Below are 23,370 nucleotides of genomic sequence, written 5' to 3'. Positions count from 1 at the left end.
CCCCTACTCTCCATATTATGGGGCTCACATGGAGACTGGGCTGCCTATCAACCACATCTGAGCAGGGGGTCTAGGTCCTCTCCATGCAAGGTCCTTGGCTGGTGCATCAGTCTCTGTAGGGCCCCTGGGCCCAGATTTGCTGGCTTTCTTGTTCTCCTTGTGGAGCTCCTGTCCCCTTCAGATCCTTCTATCCCCCAACACTTCCCTAAGTCACCCTACTCTCTGCCCCAGTGCTGGCTTTGTTTCTTAACAATTAGACTTTATTATACAACCCAACTATCCTATAAAAGAGGGGGGGGAAAGGTTAAAGGGAAACAAGAATAAACCTTCTGGCTTGTGTGCTGGTCTGGCCTGTGTGCTGGTCTGGCCTGTGTGCTGTTCATCTCCCCAATCCACATGCGCTGGTGCTCCAAATGGGCAGCCTTTTCCTCTCTCCACCTGCATCTCTCTCTAGGGTGCAATGGCGGTATCCTCTTCTGAACCCTCCTCCCATCGATGTTCAATTAGAAACACAACAGCCAGGCTGGAGGAGTCCCTGTTTTCTGAATTCTGGACCCAGGATGGTTCCACTCAGTCTATCACAAAGTCAGTCTCAGTGGGGTATCTGTGGTGTTTCCAAGGGGCAAAGCCTGCAGTCCTTCCACATCTCAAAGTTTCAGTCTCAGCATCTACTTTGATCCCCTGAGTGAGGTAACCCAGATCCAGAAAAACAGGCATGGTATGTATTCATTTGTGAGCAGATATTAGTCAGTTCATACAGGATAAGCACACTACAATACAAAGACATAAGGAAGCCAAATGACAAGGAGGACCCTAGGGAGGATGCTTGATTCTCATTCAGAAGGACAAATAGAATAGACACTGGAAGCCTCTTTTTTCTTGCATAACTGCCGTTATCTCCTCAGAAAGGGGTGTAGGGGTCTCAGAAGCCACCCTCATCTTAGCAGTAGAAACTTTGAGATTTCATATTACTGTCTTATTTCCATATCCACTACTACCACACACACACACACACACACACACACACACACACACACACACACACACTTGTCAGTATTTTGAGTTGAAACTTTTCGATTTATTGTAGCATTTCAATTGGGCATACATATTTACCATAGGATAATTGTCAGTAATACATACAAACATATGGTAGAATAAAAGAATAATGTGCAAAGAATAATCTAGGCTTAGGCAAAAGCTAATCTTTCAGGCTTTAGACGGCTGCATTGAAATGGAATGAGAAAAAAAAAAAAGAGTAAATTTTGTTAGCAGGTGCCATATATTGCAGGTCAAAAATAGTGCTATGTGGGTCTGGAGAGCTGTTTTCCTGGGTGATCAGTGGTAAGACCTGCAGTCTGGAAGATTATATCGTTAGGATGGACAAGGGAGTCAGGAAGAGAAAGCAGGTCTTTGAAAGTGCTCTCCAAAGCAGCTTGCTGAGCAGCACTGGCAGGATAGTTGCCTCTCCAGGCCTTTCCTCCTGGTAAGCACCACTCCACCTCACACCTCTCTCACAGGGCAGAGTGGAGTGTCTGCACTCTGACACACTTCCTGTTGACCTCAGGCTCAGATGCTGTCACGAAAAGGCCTACATTGTGCCCCCCCCCCCCCCCCCCCCGCCCCTCATTTAGCTTCTGATTTACTCTCCAAGGATGCCAAGAATCCAGCACATCTTTTTTTAACCGCAGGTTAATATCTGCGTTCTATGTTGGCGTTTTTCCTTCTTCCTTCTCGGCGGATTTTTCATTTCTGGGAAACTGCATTAGATCCTTCAGGGCATCGAGGTCTTCAGACTTCTTGTGATATTCCTGGAGGTTGCAGTAGCTTTCGTAGAGCTGTTGTTCCTCAGCGCTTGGGCTCACCTTGCTGAAGACCATCTGATAGCATCTCTCTACTTCAAGGGAATCAGCGAGATCGGAATAGGCGCTCAGGGGACTCCGCCTCCTCTGAAGAGCCTTCTGCATGTACTCCATCACTAATCTTCTCAGCTCTTCCACCTTCTCTCTGCCTTCAGTGGTTTCAGCATCGCCTGTGTTCTGCAGTTGCTCCAGTCTTTCCCTGTAACGGCACATGACCAAGCAGTAGAGGGGGCTGTTGTTTGCCGTGGATCTCAGGGCTCTCACAAGGAATCCAATAGTTCTGTTGAGGTTACCCTTTCTCCTGTAAAACTGGGCTGCCTTTTGGAGGACATCTGTTTGATCAGGAGCCTTTTCCAGAGCATCTTCAATCAATCGCTCCCCTTCAGCTTCTTCTCCCATCGTCTGCAGTTTCAGGGCCAAGAGAGCTTTGACATACTGGTCCTTAGAATTCAGCTCCATGGCTTGCTTCAGAGCATCCACGGGGACCTGCTTCTCGGGTTTTTCTTCTAGGTGGTACATGGCGATCGCCTGCCCCGATGAACACTCAGCATCATTAGGCTTCTCCTCTAGAGCCTTTTCGAAACACATTTTAGCTCGTTCATTCCTTCCACACTTTAGGCGTGTCCATCCTTCCTCACACTCAAGTTCTGGGCATTCCATGCTGTAAGGATTTGCGAACTTCTTGCAAACGTGTCTCACCTTCTCAACATAGGCCTGAGCTTCCAAAAGACGGCCCATGCGATAGTAGACCCAAGCGTAGTTTCCCCAGGTGACTAGACTTCTAATTTCTGCTTGATCATTCTTCTTTGACTTTAGTAAGTCTTCGGCTTGCCCTAAGCATTCCAGGGCTGCCTCGTTTTCACCATCTAGGTGTTTTATATAGGCCAGCAAATTGTACATCGTCGCTTTGTACTCAGAGTTTAAATGTTCAATCTGATTACACACCCTGTCTTCCATATAACTTGCGATACTTCCCTCCCTGAATAAGTTCCAGGTGAAATGGCACTTCAGCTGTGGAAGGACTTTGTCCAGAGAATCCCCGATGATGTCACTGTGGAGAAAACACACATGGTCATATATGATGAGCACCTGCACACCTTGTGTATCCTGTGATGGTTAATTTTTACATGTTAAATTGACTGAGCCCAGGTCATTGAAAAATTTATCACCTTCTTGTGGACGTGAAACTCCAGACTACAGCATGAGCCACGGGCTTTAGGAGTTGATTGTTTTCTGGCTGTACTTTCCAAGTGCCAGTTTCTCAGACATGAAACACCCATTAACCATTCAAGCTTTGTTTAGGTCCACACCCTTTCCACTCTCCCACCTGCCCTTCTGGTAGTCCCTGTGCACAGATTGCCACATCCCGTGCAGGAGGCATTTTCTACACTTAAGGAATAGGAGGCTTGATGGTGAACTTCATCAGCAAGTCAGTGGTTTTTTAAAAATTTGTACCATCCCCATGCCCTGCTCTTAGCCTTATTTTAGGTCTATTCATTCAAGAGTTTAGAATTCCCTGCACCTTGCATTTTAATCATCTACAAAAGCTGATTATGACTCAGGGCACAAGCATAGTACAATTTAAGAGACTGCAGTACTTTCTCCCTGTTCCTAGTTTATGGGGTAAAGAGTGCGGGTCACAAAGACGATGGCCCTGATAATGAGCTCCCCAATTCTGAGAGGACAAAACTCAAAGCTTAGTGTGATGGCACATGGCTCCAATCCCAGTACTCGGGAGGCAGAAGCAGAGTAATCTATGTGAGTTTGAGGCTAGCCAGGATGACATAATGAGACCCTGTCTCAAAACAAACAAACAAACAAACAAACAAACAAACTGTAAAATAAAGGAGACTCAAAGTTCTAAGTGACCTAATGATCAGCTGGAGTTTCAGATGATAGAATTAATCATGAACACACTTGCTGAGGAGTGAGAACTCTGTTAAGATAATCATGAAACAGCAATCCACAAATGCTGTCTTTTTAAATATAAGAAACTGCAGTGGAACTAGAACCCCAGTGGCTGCCTTTTATGTCTCAGATTTCATGGGACAGATTGTTTAGAAAGAAGCTTGACCTGTGCGTCTTCAAGGCCTTCTGTGCCTTCCTTCAGCTGTCACCTGCTTCTGTCCCTACTCGGACTAACTGTAACAGAGAAAGATGTTGTGATGGTGAATTTCCATTGTCAATCTGACGGGATTTATAATTACCATAGAAATGCACCTTTGGGTAATGTCTAGGAAGGTGTTTCCAGAAAGGTATAAACTGAGCAGTGAAAACTTACCCTAGGTGTGGGTGGCAACACCCCATGGGCCAGGGTCCAAGACTAAATAAAAAAAGAAAAAGCACCTAGGCGCCAGCACTCATAGCTCTGCTTCCAACTGAAAAGTGTGAGCAGCTTGTGCCGTTACCATCATGACTTCACTGCCAAGACTGTACCCTCAAGCCATGAGCTACAATAAGCCTTTTCTTCCTCAAGGTGCTTTCAGCAGGTATTTTATCACATATACTAAGCAAAGTAAATAAAACAGACATGGGTGTAATATACGGATGTGTAAGGTGGGCTATGAGAACTTTGGACGAAGGCACATTTAACCTCGAGACACTGAAAGACCATCATGGAGAAAGCTCGTCCAAGAGCTTTTCATGAGACTTTGCAGGAAGCTCAGACCCAGAAAGTACCAGGTGCCTTCCCAGGTATTGCTTACGGTATTTTTTAATTTTTAACATTACTGGGGAAGAGAGCGCAAGTTTCCTCCATCTTCACAGAACTCCAGGATATAGAGCTCTGGACAGCATCATCCAGGAGTTCCTCCTCAGACCTGCTTAGACTGGTAGCTCTAGACACAGACGAACACAAAACATAGCAAAGCCTCTTGTGTCAATGGCTAGACATTAAGGTTCTAGACAGGTCTTGGCTTTCTGGTCAACCACACTCAGAATGAATACAGAACTAGTCCCAGGCCCATTTGTACATAGGAAGAAGTAGCCTAAAGTAGTTGGCTGTGAATGCCTTTCACCCACTGGAATTCTAACTCTAACTTTCCTAAATATTTGTAACCCTTGGGGTGAGGATAGGAGTGACTTGTCTTTTTTCTTCCCTCTCATAGTAGTTAATCGCATCTGGCTTCCTTGGCCATCAGCGTCCCAATCCTTCTCTGACAAGTATTTGGTAGGAAAGATACTGCTTCCTCTTGGTTTTCTCTGAGGCTTTACCAATGGCAGAACTTCAGAATGTGTAGTTTTATTTAAGAAAATCACATTTACTATATTACACTTTACTTCCCATAGAATACACTTATTTTAAGGGTATAATTTATTGAGTCTTGACAAATGTTTATGCTCGTGTGTGCCTTCGTATTCATCCTTACCATGTCTAGGAAAGCTTTGCTCTGCTTCCATAGCTACAAATTAGGCGGAGTTTATATTTTTGAGAGACAATTATTTTCTGCTTGCCTAAGCAGCATTTCACAGTAGCAAAAATAAACTTTAAACTTTGAGATTTGGTTGCATATGAGAAGTGAAAAAGAAAAACCAAAACCAAAAAGAGCAAAAACCCTGCTCCTCTGTAAGAAGTTTTTCCTTCTACACTCAATCCTGAAGTGATTAAACATTTTAGCAACATGAGCTGAGCTTGCAGAACTGATTCCAACTCACACACTACCTGTTGGAAAAGGAGTACTTTCTGTGAAAAATCTCTCTCTCTCTCTCTCTCTCTCTCTCTCTCTCTCTCTCTCTCTCTCTCTCTCTCTCTCTCTCTCACACACACACACACACACACACACGAGCTCCCAGTGACTTTATCACTTCGAATAAAAGAACAGAAAAGTCCAGAAAGAGCTATTCCATTGATACTAGCTTTGAGTCAAACTTACTGCCTGAGTGTATCCAACTGTGGCCATAAAAGCTCAGGTGTTATTAGGGCCATCCAGTGAGCAGTTCTAGAAACTGCAGGATCCTGCACATGCGCACAGAGAAATACAAATCAAAGGAACAATCAATAAAATTCATGCCAATTCAGCTGCGTTGAATCTACCAGCAACCTGACAACTTAAGTGACCTCCATGCAGCGAGCAGCTCGTTTTATCATTTACCGTGGAGAACCAGAGATTGCACTGACCTCATGATGACGATCTGCTTCTGGGCAGCAGGGGAAAAGCTGGGGATGGGCTGAGCAGTTCACAAACCCCAATCTGTCGCAGGAGAACACTCAGAGGACTATATAAAGGGGAACAACTGCACCACCTGATGCCGCCACCCCCCCCCCCCCCCCCCGCCTCCACACCCCCCTCGTCTCCTCCGCGCCCGCCCCCTCCCCCTGCCCCCCTTCCCCGTTCCCTGTTTCTAAGGACTTGTCTTTGTGAAAGGGAAGAAGAAACTGGAAAGTGAAACTGATTTAAACAGCCAGAAGAGGAAAAGGAAACTTAATGCTGAGATTTCTTATGACCGGCCACCACAGAACTTTGCTTGCTATCTTGACCCTGAGGCTGCAGTGTGGAGGGTGGGAGGCATTTCCTGGAGCCTGGCGATCCATAGGGAGGGGTAGAGCATTGTCTGCAAATTCTCTCGGGCACTCTAACAGAGGTTTCTGGGGCCCAGGAAAGACAAACTGTTCTAAACTATTTTGAAAAAAACACTATTGGTTTCACTTTCTAAGTTCCTTGTGGGAGACAGTTTTTAATCCTAGTTTCAGTTCTCCATGTTCATGTCACTAGCTCTGGAGTTTTCCCAGAAGATAACTGGACCGAACTTTTTCTTTTATGCCACACTGAATTCAAATAGCAGAACACCATGGGGGGGGGCGGGGGAGCAGGAGGAGGATCTCTGTGTTGTTTAGCTCCTGGAGGTCTGCGATGGTCATTTACTCTCTACCCAGGTCTAGAATGAAACTTTTAATATCTGCATAATTGTTACTGGGTGGGAGGACAGATGTATGATTAATTCAGATCATTCTGCTTTGAATTATGAAGTAATGTTGAACTAGAATAAGGTAGAAAAGACCGATTATTAGACACTGATTTGCTGATTTATTTAGTAAGTTAAAGCACCATTTTTACTGCCAGTTAACTAAACATGACATCACTTGCTGCCTGGAACAGAATGACTTGGAGAAAATAGCTGAAACAGGGAGGTCGTTGCCCTTTAAAACCTGCCATGGCACATGTGCTCTCGAAAATTTCGCTCCCTTGTTTGCCCCACCTTTTGTTTTAGAGTATTAAATGAGAACACAAACTGAACCCAAGACAGGGTTTTCAGGAGCTGTTCTAGCTACGGTCCACTGGTTCGCATTTCCTCTCTTCCACTCTCACTGGTGTCGGAACACTTAGTCCAGAAAGACTTCCACAACAATGTCGCCATGGAGATTTGTAACGGTTTGATGGTGTTCTCCAGCCATGATGTAAATCTCCAGAAAAACTACAGCGCAGGGAGCCTGGCTGGTTTGATGATAAATGAATTGTTCCTTAGTTCTTTCCAGCTTGTCGTAGCACAAAACAGACTTTGCTAGCTAAGCTAGCCTGACACACAGTGCTTATGAAAACAGAGTCTTATGAGATATTTCAAATTCAGAGAGTGTTGCTGTGAACCAGGAAAATGGCATGAACTTACATGGTTGCAGAATTCTGGTTGGTTGTTTTACTTAGCAACTTGTTACTATTAATGGCATAGACCCACCGAGTTTACCTCTAGCCCATGCTTTAGAAAGCTTCACTTAGCAAAGGCACAAAAAGTATAAACATTTCAGAAGTCTCCTTTGGCTCACTTATTAAGAGCACAATGCTTGATTTTGACTGGAGGGACCTGAAACCCTAAAACAGCAGCCCAAGGCGGATGTGCCTGCATCCTTTTCCTTCTTTGCTCTGAATAATAGGAAGTTATAGGTTAAACATCTGCATGTTGTAAGCATGTTGAATTTAGAGATGTTGCTTAGGAGTGCAGAAAAGGTCTGAGAAACCAAAGTGATTAAGTCAGGCAAAGGGCACATTGACTAAGTTGTTTCCTCTTTGCAGAATATAGGAGGTTCTGGCTGACCAGTTGGTTGGTTAATTGATTGACTGATAGATTAATTGACTTCTCTTTCTTTCTCCTTCTCTATTGCTTTTACTCTGCTTTGTGTGCATGTGTGTGTGCATACATGTGTGTGTATGTGTGTGTACCCCCCCCCCATGCACAGAGACAAAAAGAGGGCACTGTATCCCCTGGAGCTGTTGAGTGGTTGAGCTGCTCAGCTTGGGTGCTAGGTACTAAACTCAGGACCTCCATAAGAACAAGTCCTCCCCCAGCCCCATGCAGACTCTAACATGACAAAATTTTCTACCACCGTAAGAAGAGTTCTGCATATTCTTGATTCTTGTTTTACTCTAGTTCCTGGCTCAGGACATACACTTGGCCTATATTAGTAATAATTGCATGTGGTTACAAGATAGCATTATTTGATGTTAATAATTTTCCCCACTAGTAGAAAAAAATGAAATTTATTGTAGTAAAATTAAATTTAAAAGTCTCCCCTTTCCAAAAAAATGTGTAAAAGTGAAAAGTTCAAACTAATAGAAACATTTAAAAGCGAGGGTATCTGTGAGAAGTCTGCCTTCCTGAGAATGCTGCCCCAACTTAGGCATCTACTCAGCCCTCAGGCAACTGCACTTGCTTATTTATACGCCCACTTCTGTGTTTGAGAGCGATGAGTCATAGGATACATAATCATTCATGTGTTAGGCACTTTCACAACATCCTCAGTCTTGATGAAGATGGTGCATCTCCCGAACATTAAGCTATAAACATAATTTCAAGCACTTGGCTTTGCTTTAGAGATGGTGTTGGTTAATTGAAGAAACCAACAAATTACCTGCCTTATACAGACAAAAGAAGTAACAGGTTGTAATAATGATTTATTTTGCTCCATCAAGCACCCAAAGGGCATGAATCCTCTTCCCCTTGGTACCATTTTCTGAGCTAAATATTAATGAAGGAAAAGAGTCTTTTCACTGACAGCCACTTGGCACTCTATGCACAAAGTCACAGCATGAAGTCATGAACCAAAGATAACCTGTAATACTTCATGAGAGCAGGCACAAGCGTTGGCCTCCCAGCATATGGGAAGTCATTATAGCCCGAGGAAATTAAGCTGGCATGTTGAGGAGATAGCTACTTGTGCTCTCATGTTCACTGTAACATTATTCAATATAGTCAGTATATGGAACTGTAATGGAAGTTTTGGTTTTGTTGTAAACTCAATTTTGCTACATAAACATGTTTTTGTTTTACTCCCAAGTGTGGGATTTTAGTTTGGGCTTCAGTTTTTCCAACAGTTGATAGTTGCCTTGTGTGGGGCATGGTCTTTGCCAGCTGGTAACGGCCTGCCTCATGCAGCACAGAGAAGGGCGTGGTCTAGAACTCTGAGAAAGATAAATAGGTGAGACTGGAGAGAGGCAGCATGTGGAGTGTGGCCTGTAGAAGTTTGGAGAGACCAGAGACAGGACAGTGAGCCCAATGGAGAGAAACGTTTCAGTGCAGCAGCTCGGAGGAGGCTGCTTGCTGTGTTTGCTCTTGATGGAGGTTGGCATTGCCCCAAAGCCTCCATTGACCCTAAACAGGTAGAAGAAGTAAAGGGGTCTGCACCCTCGTCTCCCTACTAACCTTATTTCTCATACCCAGGGTTAAGGGGTTAGTAGAAGGGAGGTAGGGGCTTCAATACCTCAAGTAAAATAGAGTTGAAAAAAAAATCAACATGGAATCAACCTAAATGCCCATCAATGTATGAATTATGGTATGAATGCAATGTATATGTACAAGCACACACATGTACATGTACAATGGAATGTACAAGTACACACACAGATGTACACACACAGTGAAAAGGACAAGTACACACACACACACACACACACACACACACACACTCACTCACTCACATAAACACAGTGGAATACTACCTAGTCTTTAAAAGGGTAGTATTTTCAGTAACATGACTGGATCTGGAGCATCTTACAGAAAATAAAACAGTGTGGACACAGAGAATATAACATAGGATTTCATGTATATGGAGAATCTAAAAATGAACTCAGGAAGCTGAGAGTAGGATGGCTGTTACCAGGCTGTGATGGAGTTAGAAACTAGGAGGTCATGAGCCCAAGAATACGTATTTTAATTTTTATTCTTCTTTACTTAAATGAGAAATCTTTTTTTTTTAATGAAGATTTCCTTTTATTATTGTTAATTACATGTGTGTGTCTGTTTGTGTGTCTATGTGGAGATATGTGTATATGAGTGATGTTTCCTAGGGGGCTGAAGGTCAGGGGCTTAGGACGCCTAAGCTGGAGTTACAGACAGCTGTGAGCCTCTCTGTGGGTGCTGGGCACATGTACCAGAGCACACCCGCGAACACACACACTAAATAAACATATAAATAAATAAGTCTTCAAAAAAGGAACAATTTGTCCTCAGTTACAAGGGAGATGCTGAGGAACTAAAGGTGCTTGCCTTGCAAGCCGAGGGACCTGCATTAGATCCTCAGGATCCAAATGCAGGTGGAAGCAAAGAACCAAATCCACAAAGCCGTCCTCTTACCTCTGAATATATGCTCTGGTACATGTGCCCAAACTCTTACTTATACACATGATAACAAAAGGATGAAAATAGGTCAGAAGCTGGAGAGATGTTTCAGTGATTAAGAATACCAGTTAATCTTGCAGAGGACCAGGGTTCAATTCCCAGCACCCACAGAGAGGCTTAGCACCATGCGAAATGGGAAGCCAGGGGACTTGAGGCAGGAAGGTCACACACACCGCCAGTCTTGTGGGTTTTTTTGTTTGTTTGTTTGTTTGTTTGTTTTTGTTTGTTTGTTTTGTTTTTGTTACAGCTCCTTTGGTAACAGAGATACAAGTTTGCATATTCACAGGCCAGCATGTTCTAGGTTATATAAAGCACAACTGTAATGTTTTCCTTCAGAAAAACATCTGAGGCCTGTGAACATCATTTGGTCCAACTCTTCTCTAGAAACTGAAGAAGACTGCAGGCATGTCTGTGTTCCTCCTCACATTTGGTGGCACTCCAGATTCCCTTCCTGAACAATGTCAACATGAGGTGTTCCCACATCTGTTAATTTGTTACCATATATTACCTTAGGGAGGGGGATGCCATCCTCTGAAAGATGTGGTCAAGCTATGTCCTAAAACCCTTCCGTGGTCTTTTAGTGGGTCCCTGCCTTGAACTCCTGTCTTGGTTTCCCTCAACAATAGAATTTATCTTGTAAGCTAAATAAACGCTTTCCTCCTCAAGTTGCTTTGGTCTGTGCTTTGTCACAGCAACAGGAAAGCAAATTAAGACAAAAGTCAAGACAGAATATGTCCCCAACTGGAGGCGTAATATCAGACATTGAATATAAAAAGGACAGATACTTAAGGCTGTTAAAAATGCTACTCTTTATTATCAGTATTTGTGCCTTAAAAAATGAGGGTACAGTAAAATTTCAGATGAATCAGAACACTGCTTAACTTTCTATATATTAACACAGTTTATTATTTTTCCAGAATTGAAATGGTGAATACTGATGGACTTAAATGTATACAAAACTTTTTAATATTTAAAATAACATGAAACATTGTTACAGCTGTTAGAATGCTCAGTTTTAGCAATCTATGGGTCATATATATATGCTGAATAGTGTTCATATACACTTCAGGAGACACTAATCCCAGGGCAGAAGTAGTTTCTACTCCAGCTGGTGGCTGACAGTCTCATGCTAGCCCATTTGACCTGTTGCTTCACACTAACCTTAATGTTTAGGCCTTTCACGATCTACCTAGAATACACCAAGTATCAATTTTGTGATGTTCCTGAAGATTTTTTCAGAGTTAAAAGAAGTATTTATATCCCTTAGTATGTGACATTTCTAGTGGAGGAAAAAAAATTTAACCTCCAATACACATGCCATTTTCTAAGTCCTTCCACCAGGTCCTCAGTCCCCAAGTTGTTCTTCCATTCAGCTGCTTTCCTGGAATCTGTAATATGGGTTCATTACAGCATTTTTTAAAATAAAATAAATATTCATTTGACAGAGAAATCTTCCTAATAGTGACTATAAACTTTCCTCTCGTGAGTTTATAAGCATCAAGGATAAATCAGCACTCCCTTAATCTCCACTGGAGTTTCTACATGCTTGAAATAAATGTATATATGAATTACCACTGTGGTAGAAAGAAGCCCACTTCCTTCCATGCAGAATCATAACTACAGGGAGGGCAGAGGAGGGGAGAAGCCTCCCCATGCGCCTCCTGAAAGTCTGGCATCGTGGCTGCCCGAGACTATTGGTTTGCACAGATAACGGCCCTTCTAGTTTTCCCTCTTCTCGGTGTTTCAAATTCTGTTGCCATCTGAGTTAATGGAAGAATTGAACTCACGTTTGTGGGACACTGCAGATTGAGGACTGGCTGGTAAGCTGGAGGAATGATTTGTTCCTACAGCATTTGTTGCTGTTTGTTTGTTTTTATACCAGGAACTCACTATTGAGTTTCTAGTTTGAGTTCGATTAATATAGACTACCTATTTTGTAAGTTTTAAAGTCATTCAGTGAAGCAACTGTTATTTTTATTATTACTTTGTAAGATCTGAAATTATCCAATGAAGCAAAATCACTACTTTCCGTGTTTATAACTGTGTGATGATAGTGCTTATGTAGACATAAACACACCCAAACCAACAAGGTGATGTACATAATCTTTAAATATTTACATGTACACTTCTCATCACCCTCCACCATCCCCATTCCAGCCCAGGCTCAGGCTGACCTCAAGCTTACTGTCTCAGCTTCCAAGCGCAAGGATTACAGTCCTGAGCCCGTGGCCCTGGCTCCTCAGCTTTTTGATGGACATGTTATCTATGTAGAACAAGGCTGTGCAATATCTAAAATAATTCAAGGGTGGAAAACTCACCCATGTGAGGAATTTGGTTACTTTGCATAAATCCAGAAACAAACCGAAGACAAGTCTCCACCGATGGTGATTAAAGAATTGCTGCCTTGGGAACTGTTTTCAAGAAATAGAAAGAGCTCTAGGCTGTTTGTCAAAACCCTGGTCCCTTTCTCAGATTACCCCTGGATCCAGCAATTCAGGTCATAACATCTGAAAGCAGGGTTCCCAATAATCATGGCAAGTGCTATAGTCAGTGTGCTATAGTCCATACCTATTCCTATAGGAGTTAAGTAGTTTGAACGGCGGCCTGGGAAGGGTTTTTGGTTTCCTTCCAGAAGCCGCACTATGGGTACCATGTCATGAGCATTCATCCCCTGCTTCATCCAAAGATGGTGAAGGGGCGTGGTTTGCAGCGTCCACTTCCCTCTCAGAGTCTTTCTCAGCTTGCTGACTTTCTCCGTTCAGCTCTTCAAGAAATGCTAGGATGCGCAAGGCCTCGGAATCATATTCATCTTTAGAAAGCCGCCTTAGGGCAATTCTTTGAAGTTTGCTTCTCATCTTTGCCTTTGGCTTTGTTTCCCGCTTTATTTTTACACCCTCCATATAATAGTGGATGGCCTTGGCTTCACACTTCATTTGAAAAAACTGAAAATTGCCATACTGTAGGTGGAGCAACTGTTTAGCGCCAGGAGCATGCACCGTGTTGAATTCTTTCTGGAAGTAGTAATCCGCTTCTTCATACCGGCCTGCTATGATATAAAGACCAGCAAGATAGCTACAGGAGCGGTCAAGTATCCCCTTGACTTCCTCCGCTTTCCTCAAGTGCTTCAGTGCTAGCTGCATTAGTTCCTCGAAGTTCTCTCTACCTCCATTCAGTGCAATTTGTCTTGAGTTCAATAGTTGAAGGACTTTGGACCTATAGCAGCATCCAATGTGGTAGTGCACATAGGCATTGTGGGGCAGGGATTCTAAAGCCTTTCTCAGCAACCGTATAGCTCCGTCTGCGTCATGCCTCTTGTAATAAAACCTGGCTGCACTGAGCAGTGTATCTGTCTCACTTGGGTCTTTCTTTAAGGCTTCTTCAACTAGCTCCTTTGCTTGATTTTCATGCATGGGATCAAGCTTTAGCGCCAACAGGACTTTAATATAAGCGTTGTCTGGAGAGAGACTAACAGCTTGCTTCAGAGAGCCAGTGGAGTCATTCGATGCTGGCCAGTAGTCAAGACGGTAGTTCGCTATGGCCCATCCGGAGGTGAATTCTGGGTTCTTCGGGTCCTTTTCCAGAGCCTTCTCAAAGCACACTTTCACTCTCTCGTTTTGGTTTTTGGTGCACTTTAATCGGGTCCACCCTTCCTCACAGTCAAGCTCTGGGCTCTCAATGCTGTAGGGGCTGGAAAACTTCTCGCAGACCTGTCTCACCTTGTCCAGGTAAGCCTGAGCTTTTGAGTGCTGGCCCATGTGATAGTAGACCCAAGCGTAGTTTCCCCAGGTGACCAGGCTTCTGATTTCTACTTGGTCAGGGTGCTGTTGCTGGATGAGGTCCTCAGCTTCCCCTAAGCACTCCAGGGCTGCCTCGTTTAGACCTCTGTGGTGCTTTACGTAGGCCAGTAAGTTGCACGTGGTGGCTTTAAATTCATTGTTCCGGAACTCGTTCCTGTTAAACACCCTGTCCTCAAACTCGTCCAAGGACTCATCTCTTCCCATCAGGTTCCAGGTGAAATGGCATTTTAGCTGCTGCAGTCTGCTCTCCAAGGATTTCTCAGTGGTTGCGCTGTGAGACAGGAAAAAAAAAAGAAAAAGAAAGAAACAAATAGTCATTTGGGGACCCATCACATATTCACCTGGAATTAGGGAAAAAATTCTTTTTTTTCTGAACAGTGTTTATCTAAACCTAAGCAAGGATCATGCTTTCCTGGCCTTTCTTCCAGTATTTGGCATATGTCTGAATTGCTGCACGGGGAAACAGCAATGACTTTGCTCATTATAAGCTGAAGAATTGACAGGGGGAGGTGAGTTACTCCTAGATGGGGGTTGGGTTTCCTAGAAAGACTGTTTCTCTTAACTAGCTCTTCTCTTTGCTTTGAAAAGTTCTCCCAGCTCTCGGGAGGCAGAGGCAGGCGGATCTTTGTGAGTTCGAGGCCAGCCTGATCTACAAAGCGAGTCCAGGACAGCCAAGGCTAACATGGAGAAACCCTGTCTAGAAAACAAAACAAAACAAAACAAAACAAAAAAACAAACAAAACAAACAAACAAACAAAAAAGGAAAGAAAGAAAGAAAGGAAAAAGAAAAGAAATTCCTTTTTCACTCTTATTTACTTGGGTCTGGAAAGATGCCTCAGAGGTTAAGAGCACTGACCGCTCTTCCAAAGGTCCTGAGTTCAATTCCTAGAAACTACATGGTGGCTCACAGCCATCCATAATGTGATCTGATGTCCCCTTCTGGCCTGCAGGTGTACATGCAGGTAGAGCATTGTATAATAAATAAATAAATAAATAAATCTTTTTAAAAAAAACGTGGAGGCACTCAAAAAGCTGACCTACTACTGGTCACATTCTCAAACGCTGCCTTAAGGACAACTGTCTTCTGGTCAAAGTAATTACTCGTGTTGCCTGCTAAGTTTGTCAGGCTTTGAGTTACTTGAGAAACTGTTACCAAAATCAGGATACCAGGCACAGTGGCACACACTTGTAATCCCAACACTCAGGAAGGCAGAGGTAGGTAGGTCTTTGTGAGTTCTAGGCCAACTTGGTGTACAAAAGAATCCAGGCCAGCCAAAGCTACACAAAGAAACCATGTCTCAAAAAAAAAAAAAAAAAAAAAAAAAAAAAAAAAAAAAAAAAAAAAGTAATTTTCTTCTTTTACTCTTAATCTCTTAGTTACCATTGAATTTTAAAAATCTTAGTTACATGTTTCTATTCTTCTGACATTTCACAGTGCCAAGTTTAAATTCTCTGTTCTCTTAGAATTTCAAAATTCACTGCAGCTCCTTAGTTTCATTTTTAAAAGTCAATTTTTATCTATTTCTTATTATTCTACCAGGTAAATTTTTAAGTGAAGAATGTTTTCTTTTGCTTTCTGATTTAAAAGGGTTCCCTTCACCTTGGCAGAGAAGGACCGAATGGTGGAGCTCATAGGACGGAACTCCTCACGTCTCAGTGGATCAGGAAGCAAAAAGTAGGAATGCTGGGGCTCACCTGGCTTTGTCCTTTAATGACAAGATTTTTTAAAGTATGCATGTATGTTGTACACACATGAATGTGGTGCCCACAGTGGCCAGCGGATGGCACTGTATCTAGCCCCTTGGAGCTGGAATTTCAGACAGTTGTGAGCTACTTGATGTGGGTGCGGGGAAACAGAGTGTATGTCCTTTACAGAGCTCTCCATCCCTATGGTAGCTTTTAATGTATCATTAATACGTTTTCTTTGTTTAGCCTGTCGTTGGGGGATTTTTATCATGTTAGTTTTGTCTTTTTATTTAAACATTTTTTTACTGTCTTATGCTGTTGGATTATTCTGTTAGCCCTTTATTATAAAAAATATTTATGTATTTTTGTTTAAATTTGATTTCATTTGGCACTGTATACTTTCCCTGTGTCTTTCCTTGACTTCGTCTCTCTGTGCTTCTGTGCCCTCAAGCCTGTCTTAAACCTTCCATGTCTAGTTTTCCCACCTTTATTCTAATGTTACATGGGCTCCACGTCTCGCCTTCCCTACCCATCTCTTCTAATGGCTCTTTTCTGTCTTCTCCTGATCCATTTCTACTTTCCTGACATCTCTACGCATTCACTTGAATATACGTGTGTGAAGTTAACATTTACATATGAGAAAGAACATGCAATATTTGTTTTTCTGAGTCTGGACTTTCTTACTTAGTATGATATTTTTTAGTTCCACCTATTTTCTTGAAAATTACATGATTTCATTTTTTCTTTTAAACATACATTTTAATCAAAATATGTGTGTCACTTTCTGCTTTGCCTTTCCCCCCTTCAGCTCTTCGTTTGTCTCCTCCCTCTAACCCCTCTTACTCCTCCCCACTCTCAAATTAACAGCTTCTTTTTCTTTGAATATTATATGTGTCTTTCTGTGTATGTATTGTGTGTGTGTGTGCGTGTGTGTGTGTGTGTGTGTGTGTGTGTGTGTGTGTGTGTGTGTGTGTACAAACCTATAAATACGATCTGCTGACTCCTTGTTTTGTTGTATGTCTGTTTGTGGTTTCAGGGCTGAACACTTTGTATTGAGTAACCAGTTAGGAAGCTCATCCCTGGGAGAAGCTAATTCTCTCTCTCTCTCTCTCTCTTTCTTTCTTTCTTTTTTCCTTAATGGCTGAATAAAACTCCATTGTATTTACCACATCTTTAGTATTCATTCATCAGTTGTTGGACATCTAGGTTGATTCCATTTCCTTGCTTTTGTGAGAAAAATATTGTTTGCACCAAACATGGATGAGCAAATGCCACTGTAATAAGATTAAAGCCCCTTTGGGTAGCTGCTCATTTTAACTAAGCAGTTAAATCATTCTTGGTTTTTACTCATTTTATCACCTTTGGGATATTTCATCTATTAATTGTATTATATATGTTAGCAGCACCTCAAACTTCTATTTCATACTGTTGGCTTATGGGTAGCTTCACTAGCCTGCCTCTTGAGGCTACTTAGCAACCTATGACATCATCACCTGGCCACCACCAGGTGTGTGCCAGACTATAAAAGGACAAGCCTGCCACCCCTGTCTCTCTCTCTCTCCACCTCTTACCTATCTTGCACTCTCTTTAAGGAGCTCTCTCTCTCTCTTTCTCTTTCTCTCTCTCTCTCTCTCTCTCTCTCTCTCTCTCTCTCTCTCTGTGTCTGTCTCTGTCTCTCTCTCTCTCTGTGTCTGTCTGTCTCTCTGTCTCTGTGTGTCTGTCTCTGTCTCTCTCTGTGTCTGTGTCTGTCTCTGTCTGTCTGTCTGTCTGTCTGTCTCTGTGTGTCTGTCTCTGTCTCTCTCTGTGTCTGTGTCTGTCTCTGTCTGTCTGTCTGTCTGTCTCTCTCTGTGTGTGTCTGTCTCTGTCTCTCTGTCTTTGTCTCTCTCTCTCTCCCTTGCCCTCCCCCCCACCCCCACCCCCACCCTCATGGCCTACTTAGAACTGAAGTCCTCTTTCCTTCCTTTCCCCCAAATAAATCTCTCAATATTCATATAGGTTGCGTGGCATGTCACTTTTAATCATTACACATACCCCTCTTCCATTTCTACTTCTTAGATGGATGATTTCTCACATAGGTTATGTACTAATACTTTTACATATATGTTTTAATTTCCCTTTAAATTTTATTTTTTCTCTCTTAGGTTTATATTGTATACCAGGGATCAGAAGTATGGCTGGAGGGGATGGTTATAGACATCTTAGATCCTTTTCTTTGGGCAGGGAGAACTTTTTCAGGTACCCTTGTGACTCTTAAAGATTTTTCCTTCCTGTAAGATTCCCTTCAGTATTATCCATAAATAGATAAAAAATAAACAGGAAACAAACTAACCCAGCACAGAAGCCTCTGGAATATTGTATATTCTCACTTATTTTTTTCCATATTGTCTATAGATCATCTGTGTATTCTAATACAACAGTTTCTGACTTGTGCAGTTGATAGTTAGAAAGCTGCATAAGTGGCAAGGACTACATCTGAACTGTACTGACTACACATTCAACGCCTGTACTTTACTTTTTATATTACGCCCTGCAACCATCAAGGTTTGGGTTGGGTCAGAGTTAGGATGACCAGACAGAAAATAAATCTAAGAGGCAGTGGGAGGCGTTAGTTTCTGTGTTCTGTTAACCCTAATGCAATTCTGAGATCAATTTGGCAATTACAAACAAAATTCCCATTACCAGGAAGCAGGGTTAGTAGTCTAGCTACACCTTTAACAGTAAAGAAATCTAAAGGGAATGCTTCTGTTAAATAATACTCTTATTATGTACTCCCAATTTAATCTTGGAGAGGGGGAGAGAAAGAGGAGAGAGAGAGAGAGAGAGAGAGAGAGAGAGAGAGAGAGAGAGAGAGAGAGAGAGAGAGAAGAGAGCGGAAGAGCATTTCCCCCAGGCTCATCTTTACAAGAAGCCCTTGCTAGATCAAACAACTCTGACCTCAGCTCTCAGCTGCCAGGTGAACAGATCAGGACATGCTGGAGGAAACAACTGAGCATCATTCTGACATACTTATAACTCTAGGGACAGAGGTCTAAAAAGGCAAAAACCAACACAAAAACAGGACTGGCCTCTCTCGGACCATGGCTGCTTAGGATTTGCAGCTGTCATCAAGACTGACTACCTCCCACAGCATCAGAGAAAGGAAAGACTCACCTCATGATAGCCCTGTAACTCTCAGCTGTGTCAAAGGGCTGGGTGTAGGGCTGCAGGCACTCTCCAGGCACCCTCTTCCTCTGACTTCTAATGAGGCACTAACAGGCCCATATATAACAGCAGCTGCTGGTTTCTTTTCCTGTTTCTCTGCAGCTGACCCCACAAAAGAGAAATGGAAACCAGAAAGCAAAACTGATGTCACTTTTTATGCCAAACCGTTGAAAAAGAGCCAAGCCTCTCGGGATCCAATTTTGTGCTATGAGTCATCACCCACTGATGTCCTTGGATCTGTATCACAGAAACTACTTAACCTGGAGAAGGAAATCCTCACCCCAGCAGCCTGCTTCATCATTACCATGATAGCCATCCTCACCCACATCACCCTTATGATCCACGGACCACTAAAAGGAACATTTTTTTATTGCCTGGGGCAGGGGTTTTTGGTCTGTTTCCTCCACTGAGCTGGAGGAAACAGATCAGTGCAAGCTGCACGACACAGCAGGAACTCCAAATGCAGATGCTGAGGGGGGGGACACACTCCAAGCTTGAGCTCTGCTTCCATCTATCTGCATGTCTATGCTGTGGCTCTCTGGCAGGGCACTGTCTGCCTCTGCTTTGGTTTCCCCTGTTTTGAATTGGGCACAATACAAAAACCTGATCATCATGGTGATAGGGGGATTTGAGTTGAGTTACTGAATGAAATGCTCTGGAATTATGCCTGGCTCCTAGTAGCTAATATAATTATTAACCAAAATCACTAACTACAGACCAGAAGGCTAAACTTTGGATGTTTGGTTTTTTTTCCAGAGCCGGAAACGCTCTCACATTCTGTGACCATGACCAGTCATAGCCACTGATGTCCTGAAGCAAAGAACTCTTAGAGTATTCTACATATTCTTGTCTTCCTTGAGACCCCCCCCCCCTTGCAGGAAATGATCAAATACAGAATTAGGAATACTGTGAAATTGGTTTTAGGTTTTGAATTTGCATAAAAACTGTTGGATAAAAATGTTAACATCACACACACACAAAAAGCACTGGATGGGGAGATGACTATGGAGAAGCTGTATTCATGGTTAGCGTGTTCTGGAGAGCTCAAAGCCCTAATTTACACTTTAGAAATCACAGTGGCCTCTGTGTTCTGTAAGTATGAGACTACAGCAGCAGAGGGTGCAGCAGCTGATCTAGTGGCAGGGAAAGGGTGAGTATACAGGCTTGATGGTAAATGGAAACTGACCCCTCCTTTTAGAAAAAAAAACACCATCCACAATGAAAGGCTGATTGTTCTCGCTGCTACAAATCTGTGTGTCTTTTCCTGAGTATGTAGGCCATGGGCTGGCTTAAAAGGGGAGACTGGTTGCTGTTCTCTCAATGAGGAAAGCCACCTTGAAGAGTTATCCCTGCTGAAGGTGGTGCAAAGCAAGGCTTTCCCCACTGTGGCTGGCAGCCAGTAGCATCATCAGCGCATGGGAAAGAAAAGATCTCAGGCTGGCCCTCAGTGAATGAGACCAAAAGTTACTTGTTCATTATCCTTCCAGATCTTTCTAATGTATGCACAAGTCTGGGAGCCATAAGATATATTGAATGTGGGTGAAAATAACTCTTTACTCATTTAGAATGTTGGTTTATCCTTTTTCTTAAGACTTCTAAACAAATTGATCCTCTTTTTTTTTTTCCTATGTAAAAAATATTCCACTGATCTTTCATTCACCTAAATGGGCTAAAGAATAGATAATCGAGTACTAGTCACACTGGCTGGAAAATTATCACATTTCTAGGTGTGTTCTCTGGATCACACTATGGCCAGCTTGTGAAAGTGGAGTCTCAGTTTCTTTCTGTACCACCTACAAGCTGATATGTTTAAAGTGATCTTCCAAATGAACTTCAACAATTAATGTAGCCACTAAGCCAGCTTTGCATTTCTATTTTCTTCCTCAAAACTTACTATAGTTTGATTACATGTCTCCCCCAAAGGACCATGCCCCAAAGACTTGGTTACCAGCTGATAGTGCTAATGGGACCGGTGCAAGGAAACTGGGATTGATGGCACGTCTTTGAAAGGGATTTTTGGAAAATAGATTCTTTTGTCTTATTCTTTACTTCCTGGTCACCATGTGACAAGAACCTCCTCTGGCCTCTTCTCTCTACTATGTGTTTGCTACAAACCCAGGTTACCACGTACTGAAACCTCTAACACCAGGAGTCAAGATACATCCTTTCTCCTTCTAAATTGGTTGACTTGAGTATTTTGTTATAGTTATAGAAATTTAACTAACACAGCAAATAGCCTCACCATCATTTCTTTTTGCCCTGGCTCAAATGTGTCACTTGAAGTTCACGTTAGAAAACTTGATTCACCTGTGCCAGTATAATAGAGGGGTGCCTGGTGGGTAGTGGGAGGTTGAGACAGAGGAACAAATGACTCAAAATTAATGGATCAATACTATTATTATGGGAGAGTAGGTCTCCCTAGAAAAGCAGTTCCCTCTTTCTCTTTCTTTCAACCTCTTTGCTTTTCACCTTGAGCCTCACCCGGAACGGTCTTCCTCCATCTTCTATATCACAGCCCTCGGAACTATGAGACAATACATGTCTAGTCATTATGTGCTACCCAGTCTACGGCATTCTGATATAAAAAGACATGAGGAGTATGAAACTTCTTTTTTAGAAATTAAAAAAAAAATATTGTGTATTTCTGAGTATGTGTATGTATGTGTGGGTGCCAGTGAAGGCCAGAAAATGCCATTGGTTACCTTGGAGCTGGCATTACAATTGGTTGTAAGCCACCTGATGTCTGGTAGGAACAGAACGCTGGTCCTCTGTAATAACAGGAGGGATTCTTAATCACTGAGCTATTCCTCAAGCCCATTCAGGAACTCCTTAATTGTACATTTTCTTTTTCTTTTCTTTCTTTCTTTCATTTTTTAATCAAATTTATTTATTCATTCATTTTACATGCTGATCCCAGCCTGCTCCCTCATTTCCACCTGGTCCCACCCTCTCACATTCTTCCCCCTTTCTCCCCTCCCCTTCTGCTCAGAAAAAGGGATTTTCTCCTGCTGCCCTTACAAACCCTGGCACATCATGTCACATAAGGACTAAGTGCATCGCCTTCTACTGAGGCCAGACAAGGCAGCACAGTTAGGGGAAAGTGATCCAAAAGCAGGCAACAGAGTCCATGTCAGATATGAGCCGTGCTCCACTTGCTAGGGGATCCACATGAAGACCAAGCTGCCCATCAGTTACATGTGTTGTGGGCTTAGTTCATGCCTGTTCTTTGGTTGGTGCTTCAGTTTCTATGAACCTCATGGGCCTGGGTTAGTTGGCTCTATTGGGCTTCTTGAGGATTTCATCCTCTCTGGAACCTTCTATCCCCTCCCCCACCCCCAATTTTTCCATAAGACTACCCAAGCTCTGCCTAATGTTTGGCTGTGATTCTCAGCATCTATTTTGATCTGCTGCTCAGTGGGGACTCTCAGAGGACAGTTACACTAGGCTCCTGTCTGCAAGCATAGTAGAGTGTCACTAATAGTGTCAGGGGTTGGCTCTCTCCTATAGGGTAGGCCTCAGGTATGGCCTGTCATTTGTTGGCCATTCCCTCAATCTCTGTTTCATCTTTATCCCTTCTTGTCTTGTAGGCAGGGTAAATTTTGTGATGATGGTTTTGTGGGTGGGTTGGTGTATCCCTCCTTCCACCGGAAGTCCTGCCTGGCTAGGAGGTGGCCTCTTTGGTCTTCATGTGCCCTACAGCTAAGAGTCTCAGCTAGAGTCCTCTAGGTCCTCCTAGGAGGCTACCCTGTGGCAATCTCCTGCTTGTCTCAGAGATGTCCTCCTCCCCCCTTGGTTTCCCTTCTCTCTCCCAGCTCTCCTACCACCCCTACTCTGTCCACATCTGATCCCCATCCTTGTTCTCCTCCTCATACCCTCTCCCACCCAATTCCCTCTCTTCATCCACTTCCTATATCTATTCTATTTCCCTTTCTGAGTGGGATTCAACATAATGATAATATCAAAAATTTATAAATAACTCAAGAAGTTAAACACCAAGAAATGAAAAAGACACTAATTAAGAAATGAGGTATAGAGCTAAACAGAAAATTCTCAGTGGAGGAATTTCTAGTGGCTGAGAAGCACTCAAAGAAATAAAGTCCTTAGTCATCAGGGAAATGCAAATCACAATGACTCTGAGATTCCATCTTACACCCCTCAGAATGGCTAAGACCAAAAACTCAAGTGACAGCACATGCTGGAAAGGATGTGGAGAAAGGGAA

At 42.9% G+C, this 23,370-nt stretch overlaps 2 protein-coding genes across 2 annotated transcripts; both read right to left on the bottom strand.

The window, feature by feature from the left end:
* Positions 1-1,626: 1,626 nt before the first annotated feature.
* On the bottom strand, positions 1,627-6,107 carry Ifit3 (interferon induced protein with tetratricopeptide repeats 3). Its single transcript, XM_051146358.1, has 3 exons — positions 5,977-6,107; positions 5,732-5,814; positions 1,627-2,910 (listed from the first exon to the last, which is right to left on the bottom strand). Exons 2-3 carry the CDS (start codon positions 5,782-5,784, stop codon positions 1,704-1,706), a joined length of 1,260 nt encoding a protein of 419 aa, XP_051002315.1. The 5' UTR covers positions 5,785-5,814; positions 5,977-6,107; the 3' UTR covers positions 1,627-1,703.
* Positions 6,108-13,120: 7,013 nt separating this feature from the next.
* On the bottom strand, positions 13,121-19,350 carry Ifit2 (interferon induced protein with tetratricopeptide repeats 2). The gene is made up of 2 exons (XM_051146357.1): positions 19,100-19,350; positions 13,121-14,534 (listed from the first exon to the last, which is right to left on the bottom strand). The coding sequence occupies exons 1-2, from the start codon at positions 19,102-19,104 to the stop codon at positions 13,121-13,123; spliced, it is 1,419 nt and encodes a 472-aa protein (XP_051002314.1). The 5' UTR covers positions 19,105-19,350.
* Between the last annotated feature and the right edge of the window lie 4,020 nt (positions 19,351-23,370).

Source organism: Acomys russatus, chromosome 5 (genome assembly GCF_903995435.1).
Source record: "Acomys russatus chromosome 5, mAcoRus1.1, whole genome shotgun sequence".
Taxonomy (NCBI): domain Eukaryota; kingdom Metazoa; phylum Chordata; class Mammalia; order Rodentia; family Muridae; genus Acomys; species Acomys russatus.
Note: the sequence above shows the minus strand (reverse complement) of the source record. Positions and strands in the feature narration are given on the sequence as shown.

Bases quoted from the DNA above. Each gene is read 5' to 3' on its own strand.
- Ifit3 (XM_051146358.1), bottom strand. From the start codon at position 5,784: ATGGCCCTAATAACACCTGAGCTTTTATGGCCACAGTTGGATACACTC. The intron at 2,911-5,731 runs GTAAGTTTGACT...TTTTCTCCACAG, and splicing joins CAGTTGGATACACTCAGGCA to TGACATCATCGGGGATTCTC.